At 49.5% G+C, this 12,239-nt stretch overlaps 1 protein-coding gene across 1 annotated transcript in view; it reads right to left on the reverse strand.

Moving 5' to 3' along the window:
- Positions 1-2,662, reverse strand: part of LOC119455120 (uncharacterized) — a 43,451-nt gene extending 40,789 nt beyond the window's left edge. The window contains exon 1 of the mRNA XM_037716596.2: positions 2,545-2,662. Coding sequence (XP_037572524.2) covers positions 2,545-2,662 — 118 coding nt within the window. The remainder of the gene's footprint in view (positions 1-2,544) is intronic.
- Between the last annotated feature and the right edge of the window lie 9,577 nt (positions 2,663-12,239).

Consider the following 12,239-nt stretch of genomic DNA (forward strand, 5'->3'; position numbering starts at 1 on the left):
ACATTCACATGATTGAAACGGTAAGGATGTAGGGGCCATGAGAAATATTTATGGGCTTTGATGTATCCGTCAAACCTTGCTGACAGGAATCAGAAACTCTATCATAACCCCTGTAAGAGCATTTGCTACCCTTTCTAATTATTCCACCCGAATATCACATGTACGCTTAACAAAGCGATCACGCTAAGCATATTTTTCTTCGACATTGTATAAAAATTGCAATTTTTTCAACATAACTCACTTCTTACGTAACTGATTTCTCACCACCTGTAAATATTGCCTAAATAGAAGCATGAGATCTCAGTGTACCATCGCTTGTGCATAACGAGGCACCCGCCGTGTTGCTTAGTGGGTATGGTGTTTGGCTGCTAAGCATGAAGTCGCGAGATCGTATCCCAGCCATGGTGACTGCATTTACAAAACATCCGTGGAATTAGATTTAGGTGCACGTTAAAGAACCCTAGGTTGTCCGAATTATTCCAAATTACTCCCCCACTACGACATGCCTCGTAATCAGATCGTGGTTTTGGCACGTAAAACCCCTTAATTTTTTTCAATAACAAGGCTATGTTACGCTCCCATGCACTACGGCATGCCTCGTAATTATATAGTGATTTTGGCACGTAAAACCTAATCATTTTTTTAATAACAAGGATATTTTACGCTACAGGCACTACGGTATGCCTCGTAATCAGATCGTAGTTTTAGCACATAAACACCATCATTTGTTTAATAACAAGTCTATTTTACGCTCACGGGAAACTTTAGAGTCTGAAGTACGTCAGTGTTTCGTACTAGGGACTCATTTTATTTCTCATGCTTAATAATCAAATTATCATATTTGGAGACCGCAACATTTGATTTTGACGCGTGACCACATAAAAACGCAAAAATATTTTAATTAGTCCATCAATTCCGTTATTGACCGACTGAGAATTTAGTAACCAAAGAATTACTAGGGGAATTTGACATATTCCTTCTTCTAAGCAATTTAGTTTCGTAATATAAATATCAAAAATGTCGTTACGTACATTTACGCACTATCTGTGGCACAGTTTTATCAGAACCTCCGCGCCACTTGTACATATTGGCAAAACGTCTTGACAGAGCCGAAGCTCTACTAATATTGTAACGAAGGTGTGGGTTTATTTACAGGTGATGATAGATGAGAGCACATGAAGAGAGCAGCCGAAGGCGAAAACCAGTCCGGTACGATCAACCGCCCAGTTCAAGCGCGCGTTCCACGCCACCTCTTTGTCTTCGTCTAACCTCCGCGCATTGCCGCTACATTTTCCCCGGGGGCAGACGAAGCTCGCCGAGCGAGTTGAATAGGTCGGTGATAACACTGCTTGAGGCGAGCCACATGAACAACTTGCGTCACGCGCGAGCGTCGATTATTTGCAGTCACTTGGGCGACAACGTAGCTTACGTCACTTAGACGAGCGAGAATGACGAAGAGTCCAGAGTAGGTGGCGAGAAACTTGCGGTACAGCCCTTTTTTGCGAACTGGTGTCCACAGCCAAACATAGTCACCGGTCGAAAAGCTCACGTGAATATGCCGGGCATCGTAGAGGCTCTTGCTGTGGCCCTGTGAGGACAATGTCCTCAGACGCGCGAGTCACCATGCTTCTTCTGCACGACACAAAGTCTGAGCAATGGACAGGTCTTCATGATGCTGGAAGGGTAGGAGAGTGTCCAGAAAGCTCCGTGGATTGTGTACGTAAAGCAAAAATAACGGCGCATATCCAGTAACTTCATGCTTGGCAGTGTTGTACGCGTACGTAACGAAAGGCAAGACGGCGTCCCAGTTTTTGTGGTCAGCGTCGACATACACGGACAGCATGTTGGTAAGGGTGCGATTCGTCCGCTCAGTGAGACCATTAGTTAGCGGGTGCTAAAGAGAGGAATGCCGATAGGAAGAACCACAAAGCCGCAGAAGTCCTTCAACAACGTCGGCAGTAAATTGCCGTGCGCGATCGCTGATAACAACCCGTGGAGCGCCGTGACGTAAGATGACGCGGTGCAGCTGGAAAGACGAGACATCATCTGCTGTGGCAGATGAAAGTGCCGCTGTTTCCGTGTAGCGAGTTAAGTAATCCACGCACACTATAATCCACCAGTGGTAGGATGACGTCTTCGGAAGTGGTCCGAGCAAGTCAATGGCAACTTTTTCAAAAGGCGACGTCAGTGGCATGACAGGTTGCAAATAACCTGCAGAGCCAGTCGTTGTTTGCTTGCGGCGCTGACAAACAGCACAGCTGGCGACGTACTGCTTCGTCGTTTTCCAGAGTTTCGGCCAGTAAAACCTCTGGCGCAGCCGGTGTAGTGTGCGTGCGAAGCAAAGGTGGCCGGACGTAATGTCATCGTGCATCGAACGAAGAACCACAGGGCGCAGGTTTTCTGGCCCTACTAAGAGCAATGGAGGGCCGTTAGCTGAGTAATTCTTCTTGTACAGCAAACCATTAGAAATAGTAAATCGCTGCCCTGGTGAATCATGTGCAGATTCTGATAAATGTTTCAAGGCAGGGTCACGATGTTGCTCACTCTTGAAACTACTGAGGTCGGGGAAGTCGGACGAAATCGAAACTAAATAGTCGTCGAAGTCATCGTCCTCAGCGTTTTCGTGTGGTGACGGGAGGTGCGAGAGGCAGTCGGCATCCATGTGGCATTGTCCGCTCTTGTAGGTAACTGAAAATCTCTACTCTTGAAGGCGCAAAGCCCAACGGGCTAATCGGCCGGACGGGTCGCGGAGCCCAGCAAGCCAGCACAGTGAATGGTGGCCAGTCGCTATGGCGAACTCGCGGCCGTGCAAATACGGCCGGAACTTCTGAATGGCAAATACAACTGCTAGGCACTCCAGTTGGGTGACGGTGTAGTTCTTCTCCGCTTTCGCAAGTGTCCGACTAGCATAAGCGACGACATGCTGCCGACCGTTGTAGATCTGAACGAGCACAGCACCAACACCAACACCACTAGCATCAGTATGCAGTTCAGTGAAGGCAGCGGGACTGAAGTACATCTGGACCGGTCCGGAAGTCAGTAAAAACTTCAATTGCTGAAATGCAGCCTCACAGGAATCCGTTCACACGTGTGGCTTGTCCTTGTGAAGAAGGGACGTCAGAGAAGAAACAAGCTGTGCGAAATTCTTGATAAATCGGCGGAAATATGAGCAAAGGCCCAAGAAACTTCGGAGGTCTTTCACCGTCTGTGGTTGCTGAAAGTTACGAACCACCGCTATATTTTGTGGATCTGGTCGTATTCCCTGGTTGTCGACCAGAAAGCCCAGTACAAAAGCTTCACGCTCACCACAGTGACACTTTTTGGAATTTAAAATAAGGCCAGCTCGCCGTATGCAGTCAAGCACGATCGATAAGCGGTGATTATGCTCTTGAAACGTCGTGCCATAAATAATCACGTCATCTAGATAGCACATACATATTTCCCGATTGAGTCCGCGGAGCACTGTATCCATAAACCTCTCGAATGTCGCCGGAGCCTTGCACAAGCCGAAAGGCAAAGCGTTGAACGCAAAGAGGCCGTCGGGTGTTACGAAGGATGTCTTCTCCTTGTCCAAGGGGTGCATAGGAATTTGCCAGTATCCTGACCGCAAGTCAACGGAATAGAAATATGACGCGGAGTGCAGACTGTCGACGGCGTCATCTATACGTGGCAGTGGGTACACGTCTTCTTTTTGTGACGGCGTTGAGACGGTGGTAGTCCACGCAAAACCGCCAGGAGTTGTCCTTCTTTTTGACGAGAATCACCGGAGCTGCCCACGGACTGCATGATTCTTGTATGACTCTTTCCGCAACATATCTTGCACCTGCTCGGCGATGATTGTCCTCTCAGAAGGCGAAACGCGGTAAGGCTTCTGACGAATTGGCGACGCTTGCCCCGTATATTGATTCGATGTTGCGTACGAGACGGCGGCAGCGTATTGGTTGATTTCTGGTCTTGCGCAAAATCAAACACTGAAGCGTAACTTGCCAGCACCTCTTGAAGGAGACGCCGCTCAGCAAAAGGCACCGACTTGTTGATCATGCGCTCAAAGTCAAGGGAATAGTCAGGGTAGGAATCACGATGGGATTTCGCTCCGGCAGACGACAGTTCCACGGTTTAGACAGTCATCGTAGTTTCTTCGTCAAAGCTTGCCAGTTTAGGTCCTGCCGGCAGAGATATTGGTTGTGTTGAGAAATTTACTGTCCACTAGTGGGTAGAGCCGTCGACGGCGAGCACGAGGCAACGAGGAACTATCACATTTTTCTTGAGCGCGTTGTTGAAATTAGGCTCACCTTAACCATAGCAGGATCCCTGACGAGGACTAGAAGAGTGTACGGGTACGAACATTGCTGTCCGTGGGGGCACACAAACATCTTGCGAGACCGAGAAAACGTCCGATGTATCATTAATGAATTCGGTCACGGGAGTACGCCCGGCGCTGCGCAGAGAAATGGCGCCACTACCACAATCCAAAGTCGCCCCACATTCACGCAAGAACTCAATACCTAAGATAACGTCAGGGGTAGCGCGTGCGAGCACAGTAAGTTCAGTCCTAAACTTTTGACTACCTATATAACGGTTGGTCGTCCAACTGGTTCAGCACGACGGAGAGCGATTGTCTCTGCACACTGTATTGTGGGCACTGACAGAGAACATGATGAATCGTTTCCGCGTCGCCACAATTGTCACATGCTGCACTGTCGGCCATCCCTATGCGGAACGCGTAGGCATTGGTGAACACGAGGCCCAACCATAGCCTACGCAGAGGGGTCGCATCTCTTCGGGGAAGTCTTGTTGGAAGTGGAAGGCTTAAGGTTGGATTCAAGGTGTATAATCGGGCGTGCATAAAATGGGGTTTATTCCAGTCTGATGAAGTGCATTGGCGTGCAAGTAGGCGGAGCATCCTTGCAGTATCTGTCCTAGACAGCGGGATCGATAGGCGGTTGTCTTGTTCATGATCTGAACGAGCAGCTTGATCGTTGCAGAAAAAATTCTGCAACATCGACGCGACTCAACATCGCATCAGAAGGCCGTGCAAGCGCTCCTGCGGTTCCTGAAGTCCACTGGCCTGTGTGAACGTCTGTGATTGGAACGCCTCTTATGTTACTTATGCCTGTGTCTTTTTTTGTGTTTTTTTTCGCTCTCTCTCTCTCTTTGCACTCTCTCCAACCCCTTTATCCCCCACCCCAGTGTAGGGTAGCGAACCGGAAACTGACTTCTGGTTAACCTTCCGGCCTTTCCTCTCTCTCTTTGACTATACCTATGGGGATCGATACACAACAAGCACCAATTGGGCGCAACAGTTCTCCACCAACACCGCGAAAGGTAGCGTTTCGGTGCCAAGCAAACAATACTTTTAGATGAGAAGCATCTTATGCTTGGGGCTATGTCACTCCCTCCCTCCTTCCGCCGTGCGGCGTCCACTTCCAGTTCCGCTTCCGGTCTCACTTCCGGTCTCACTTCCGGTTCCGGTTCTGCTTCCGGTTTCAGAACTTCCGGCTTCCGGAGAACGCTTCCAGCGTTTTGCCCGAATGATCCCCAGGTGCTTCGCCCACTCATCATCATTCACTTTGTCTTCTCATTCTCCTCCCGCAACGCAGCGATTAGTGCCACGCACAGCGCCAGCGTCAACGCCAGTGTCAGCGCCGTGGACAGCGCCGCGGAGAAGAGGGCTCGAGCCGCTGCTACGAAACGGCAGCGGCGACAGGCCGATCTGAGAAACTTATTAGAAACTTTATTGTAATGGTAAAGATATTAAGGAGGGGTGGTCGGTGCCTCTCAGTCCAGGGCCTCTGCCGCCTGCCTGACCTGGCTAATTAAAGACTTTTGTCTTGCCAGGTCAGAGCGGGCGAGCTGTGCCTCCCACTGTTCCATTGTGTCACTGGTATTTGGTCTATGAGGGTGCTTAGCGCACTCCCAAGTTACGTGAATTAATGTAGGTATGCCACCGCACCAAGGACAGTTGGCCCTATAACGAGTGGGATACATGGCATTTAGCAATTTTAAATGGGGGAATACCCCAGTCTGTATTTTACGCCAATCGGCGGCCTCTTCCCCGCTAAGTTGTGGGTGTGGCGGCGGGTATTTTCTGCGGACTCCGCGCTGATGAGCAAGCATGTTATTCGCATTTAAATTGGTAGGATTTTGGGAGGGATAGTGCGAGTGGTTGGGGTTAGAAGAGGACGCCGTCGCTCGGTTAGTTAACCCTCGAGCTAACGCGTTAGCCTTTTCGTTCCCCTGTACCCCCGCGTGGCCCGGGCACCAGAGTAGGCGATGACGGTGGTTGAAGGATTTGGGGATTATCGCGAGGCTAGCCGCAGTCACGTGCCCCTTAAGAAACATGCAACACGTCTCCTGCGAGTCCGTAACAACGACCGAGCCCCTTTGCGAACGCTCCGCATGAGCGAGTGCGATCGCCACTGCTAATATTTCGGCCGAGGTGGGGGATCCCGCCGTGGCCGATGCGGTTATTTGATGCTGGCAGATCACGTTCACGACTGCCAGTGCGTACCTCCTTTGATAGCGCTGGCCGGTCGCCTCTGCATACACAGCTGTGTCCGTGTAGTACGTGTTGTACCTATGGTTATTAGAGTACGTTGATTGAATGTTTTGTGCGCGTGCTTTGCGCCTTTCTTTGTTGTATTCGGGATGCATATTCTTCGGAATTGGGGCTACTGTAATTTTGGATCTCACCGAAGGATGGAGAGGTACAGCCTGTTCGGTGAGATACATGGGGTATGCTGGGATATTGAGTCTAGCCAATATTGCTCTACCAGTTTTTGAGAAGCTGAGGCGTTCCCTCTGTCGCATCAGAGTGGCCTGCCTCAGTTCTTCGAAAGTATAGTGCACTCCCAAAGCTAACATGCGCTCCGTGGAAGTACATTTAGGCAAGCCCAGAGCAGCTTTGAAAGCGGTTCGGATTATTGTGTTGGCCTGCCTTTCCTCCTCCCTGTTCAGGATTTGGTATGGTAAGCCATACGTGATTCGACTAACCACTAAGGCCTGTACGAGCCTTAGGGTATCGTCTTCTCGCATTCCTACTTTTCGATACGTCACGCGACGTATCATTTGAGCTATGTTGTGGGTTGTGGATTTTAGGGTTTTGAGCGTCTGTACTGCTCTCCCGTCGCTCTGCAGCCACAAACCCAGGACTCGCATCGTGGGTACCTCTCGGACTGATTGGCCCTCAACTACGATGTTAATGGATCCTCTAGATTTGTAGCCTTTCGCGTGTATCCGGATGACCTCAGATTTTTCGGGCGCGCACTTCAGGCCGCTCCATCTGGAAAATTTCTCTACCGCTAATACTGCGCCTTGGAGCGTATATTCCTTATCCCCTAGTGAACCTCTGCTCGTCTACAGCGTGATGTCGTCCGCGTAGAGCGTGTAACCTAGGTCGGGTATCCGATCCAGATCACGCGCGAGACGACACATCGCCATGTTGAAGAGCAGAGGAGATATTATCGCTCCTTGAGGTGTTCCTTTGTTAGGCATTTTAAATAAATCCGATGTGATTTGGCCAATACTGATGTTCGCCTCGCGGTTGGAAAGAAACGCTCTTAAGTAATTATATGTGCACTCACCACAACCCGCGAGTTCGAGTTTCTCCAATATTGCGGCGTGAGAGACGTTGTCGAAGGCTCCTTTGAGGTCCAGTGCTAAGACTAATCTCTCGTCGCCGTACGGTATATTAGTTAGAATTTCGTCTCTAAGTAGGAGGAACGCGTCCTGGCATAATAAACCCGTGCGAAATCCTATCATGGAGTCCGGGAACCAGCACCGCTCTTCTAGGTATCGCTGCAATCTGCTATGGATCACTCTTTCATAGAGCTTACCCAGGCAGGACGTGAGCGATACCGGTCGGAGCGTATCGATCGAGGGATTCTTTTCTTTGCTTTGGGGATCATGATTATTTTAGCCCATTTCCACTCTTGGGCAAGTCTCCCTTGGCCCAGCACTCGCTATTAAAAACCTTTGTTATTTTCGCTAGGGCTACCGAATCCATGTTTCGAATCATTGAATTTGTGATCGAGTCGGGGCCCGGTGCCGAGTTTTTAACTGTGGATTGTGCCGCCTCATACACTTCCGCGTACGTTATTTCTTCGTATAATTTAGGGTTGGCCTCCCCCGCGTATTGTCTCGTCGCGTAGGACGATCCCATCGCGGGTGAGGGTCCCATGTACTTGTTCTGAAGAGCATCGACTAGATCTTGGTCTGTACCCTCGAAGTTGTCTGCTATAATTTGGAGCTTCTCGTTATTCTCAGTACGTGTGTTCATCGGGTCCAGCATGCTGCGTAATATTCGCCACGTACTGGTCGTTCCCAGAGTTCCTGATAGGGTTCCACAGAACGTCGCCCACTCGTTTTTGGCTAGCTCGTTGGCGTGGCCTTGGGCTTGCTCTGCCAAGAGAGCGATGCGTTGTCTCAGGTGTTTGTTTAGACATTGTCTTTTCCACCTCTTGGCCAATTTCCGCCTCTCTTCCCATAGGCTGACCAGGTGAGAGTCTATCACCGGCACCTCTGCTGTGCGCTCAATGGCTTTGGTCGTGTCCCCGTGTGCTCGGTGAAGGAATTGAGTCCATTCCCGGATGTTGGTCGGGGCGGTATCCGACTCCTCCAGCGCCCTCTGAAGTGCTCTATAACGAGGCCAGTCGGTTAACCTAGTGATTCCTATTGTTATCCGTATGTTGGGCGTCGAGAGTGCTATTCGGATTATGTCGTGATCGCTTCCCAGATTTTCGTCGAATGAAACCCACTGTGCCTCTCTGACGTTAATTGTAAAGGCACGGTCGGGCGCCGTGTCTCTGCTGACGCTCTTACCAGTGCGCGTCGATTTGCCGATTTGATTGATTGCCCGTAAGCCCAAGGCCGTTGCGGTGCGCTCGAGTACGAACCCTTTGGGCGACGTTTTCGCGTATCCCCATAGTATGTGGGGCGCATTAAAGTCACCCACTATCACAGCCTTATCCCTGGTGCCCGCTAAATCTTTCGTTGCTGAGAGAATGTGGGATAGGTCGTTACCTTTGCTTTTGGGAGGACTGTACAGATTTGTGATTATTGTGTGTGCCTTACTTCGTTTCTTTCGCATCACACTGATAACTATGGAATTAGTATCTCCCTCAATTTTCGGAAGTGTTAATAATTGATCGTTTATCGACTTGCTCACCAGCGTGGCGACCTTCGAATTTTGAGGATCGCTCAGAGTGTAGTATCCCTGCAGTTTGGCCGGCTTGGCCCCGACCTCCTGCAGACATATCACGTCCGGAGCGATTTCGGAGTTTTTGATAAACTGGTGGAGCACTGCCGCTTTCCTGGAGAAGGAGCGGCAGTTCCACTGCCATATCTCTAATTGTTCTGAATTTTGTATTCGTTGGGATTTCTTAGCGTGATTAGCCATGTTGCCCACTCTTATTTTAAGCCCGTGACGTTTGAGACTAATGGGAACTTGAGTCGACCCCATGGCTGCTTCGCATACTACTCAGGGTTCCCCTACGGGAAGATGGTGTAATTTTTTTTGTCCAAGACGATTTTTGAAAGCCAGACTCATTATCGAGACTGCTGCCCCGCTATCAACTAATGCTAACGTACTCACATTGTCTACATAAACACACACTTTGTTCTTTAACATCGCTGCACAAGGGGGTCTTGATGAAGGTCATCGTACTGCGGCCTCGCCCCCATCGGTCGCACCAGCTAGTTTCCCAGAGGTGGCGGTGACCGAGAGCGACGACGCGGGGACGGGGATCGCCGTTGTCGCGTCGGTGGCGGGGTAAGGCTGTGGTCAGACATCGGGGAGTCAGCTCGTGTCGCGTGTTCCTGTTGCCGTCGTTGAAAGGAACTGGGGAACGACCACGGCTCGACTGTGGACGTAGGAGGGGTGTAGGCATTAAATCGCGGAGCTCTCTGCTGGCGGTGAGGGCAGTACCTATAGCGATGTGTCCAGGCAGACCACAGTGGTAGCAAGTGCGGGAGTCGCGATTTGCCGTCCCTGGTGAGAACGGGCTGGCTGGTTGGTTGTAGACGGGAGAAAGAGCCCGAGTAGGAAATCTTTGGGGTGGAAGTGGCCTACGTCCCTGATTTCCGAGAGGGCGCATGTTCCTGCTTTCAAACCGCTCGGTATAGGTCACACGACGTTCCGGATAACTCTGGCGAGACCAAGATGTCTGTGGTGCACGAGAGCGCTGGTCAAAGGCGCATTGATGACACTCATGAGCTGGGTCGGCAACGCGAAGCAGAGCAAGCTCTTGTTTGACGACTTGCCGTATTACCGAGGAGATGTCATCAGATGGGACTGTCAAACTTGCAACAGTGGTTACATTGTCTAAGCGCCCAAATTTTGGTACAATTCCCCGCATTTTAAGGGCTTCAAATGTCCGACAGTGCTGTCTTAGGTCGGAAGGGGTTCTGAGGTCTTCTTTCGTTATCATGAAATTATAAACACCTTCTGCGATTCCTTTCAGGAGATGCCCCACTTTATCCTCATCAGACATTGTCGCGCTCACTATTCTGTATAATTTTACGACAGCCTCAATGTAAGTTGTGCATGTCTCGCCCGGTAATTGAGCCCTGCGTGAAAGCGACTGCTCAGCCTTCTTCTTTTTAGACATCGGGTCACCAAAGCACTTCTTAAATTCGTCGACGAAATCGTCCCAGGTTGTCGACACGCTCTCATGGTTATCGAACCAGAGAAGTGCGGTCCCGGCAAGAAAGAATACCACGTTCTCGAGATGCTTCGTAGTACTCCAGCGATTGTGGCGACTCACTCTTTGGTAGTGCTTCAACCAGTCTTCCACGTCTTCATCCGGCTTCCCCGAAAAGGTGCTTGGATGTCGCTCCGGTGTCCCGTAGCCAGCCTGGTCTGTGTGATGGTCTTGGGGCTCACCGTCGATGGCGCCTTCTCTCGAATCTTCCATGTCCGCTGCCTGTGGTGGCAAGCCAGCCACGCGTCTGCTCCGTCGCGAAGTCGGTAGAGCTGCGTGGTCGTCCAGGGCGATGTACCCCGCACCTCCACCAAATTGTTACGAAGGTCTGGGTTTATTTACAGGTGATGATAGATGACAGCACATGAAGGGAGCAGCCGAAGGTGAAAACCAGTCCGGTACGATCAACCACCCAGTTCAAGCGCGCGCTCCACGCCACCTTTTTGTCTTCTTCTAACCTCCGCGCATTGCCGCTGCAATATTACCGGGTGACGTATAATGAGCATTGGAGGTTTGCAGGAGGCAGTCTATTGGCAGTATATTATGCAGGAAGTAATTAAATACGACTCTTTCACTTTGCTATCGGAATTCCGACTGCCTTTAACCAGGCAGTCCTTATATGTCGAATATGTGCACGTTTTGTGGCAACTTTAGTGGTGAATATCTTAATGCATGCACTTAATATAAGAAAGAACGAAATAGCGAGCACGTCTGGAGAGACTCCACCTTGAGTGCCTTAGGCGACACGTAATTAATGCAGTATGGCTAAGAGCCCATACGGGCTCATGCTAGTCCCGTAAACCTAATTGCCTCCTGAACGCGTATTTCTGCTTGAAACTTTCGCTTTGGTGTTCGATTTGTTTTGCCTAACCATGAAGCCAGGAAGCAGACTTCTTTGGGGAGATATGGGCGTTTCAGCTCAGGTGGTGGAAGTGTTAATGCAATTTGTCTTTTGAACTTCTGTAGATGTTTGATTGATTGAAGCATGGTACTTAGCACAAATAACCCGCATTTCAATATTCACAGACGCTTATTGTAAACTCAGGGCACTGCACTATATTTTAACTTCATCGCTCTTAGAATCAGCAGGTACTCTGTAGGTTTGAGTTGACGTTTGTGGTAAGCATTTTCCTATACTATCTTGGCAAAAACCACAGATCGTATCCTCCACTTTCACGCCAAAGTCTTATTGAAGATGCAAGGAAACAAAAATAGAGGGATCCTAAATACCAGCCCAAGAATGTCCAATTATAATGTGTGAGTGAAAAAAAAAACCGTTTTGCTGAGTTTCAAGTGGAGCTTAGGGAACCTCAGTTATGGTAGCTGCCTGTGTTAATCTCCTATAATCATTCTAGTTCCCCTCAAAAATTTTATTCTTAGTGGTAAACGCTACTTTCAAAGTTTCTGTTGGCCTCCTTCTTTAGTAACATTCAGTTTTCATAATGAAAAAAAATGTATTGTGCATTAAAATGAATAGGAAGTCATCTGTCAACTCTCATGCTTTCTTTCTTTCTTTCTTCTTTCTTTCTTTCTTTCTTT

The sequence above is a fragment of the Dermacentor silvarum genome, chromosome 6, assembly GCF_013339745.2.
Source record: "Dermacentor silvarum isolate Dsil-2018 chromosome 6, BIME_Dsil_1.4, whole genome shotgun sequence".
In the NCBI taxonomy this organism is placed as follows: Eukaryota; Metazoa; Arthropoda; class Arachnida; order Ixodida; family Ixodidae; genus Dermacentor; species Dermacentor silvarum.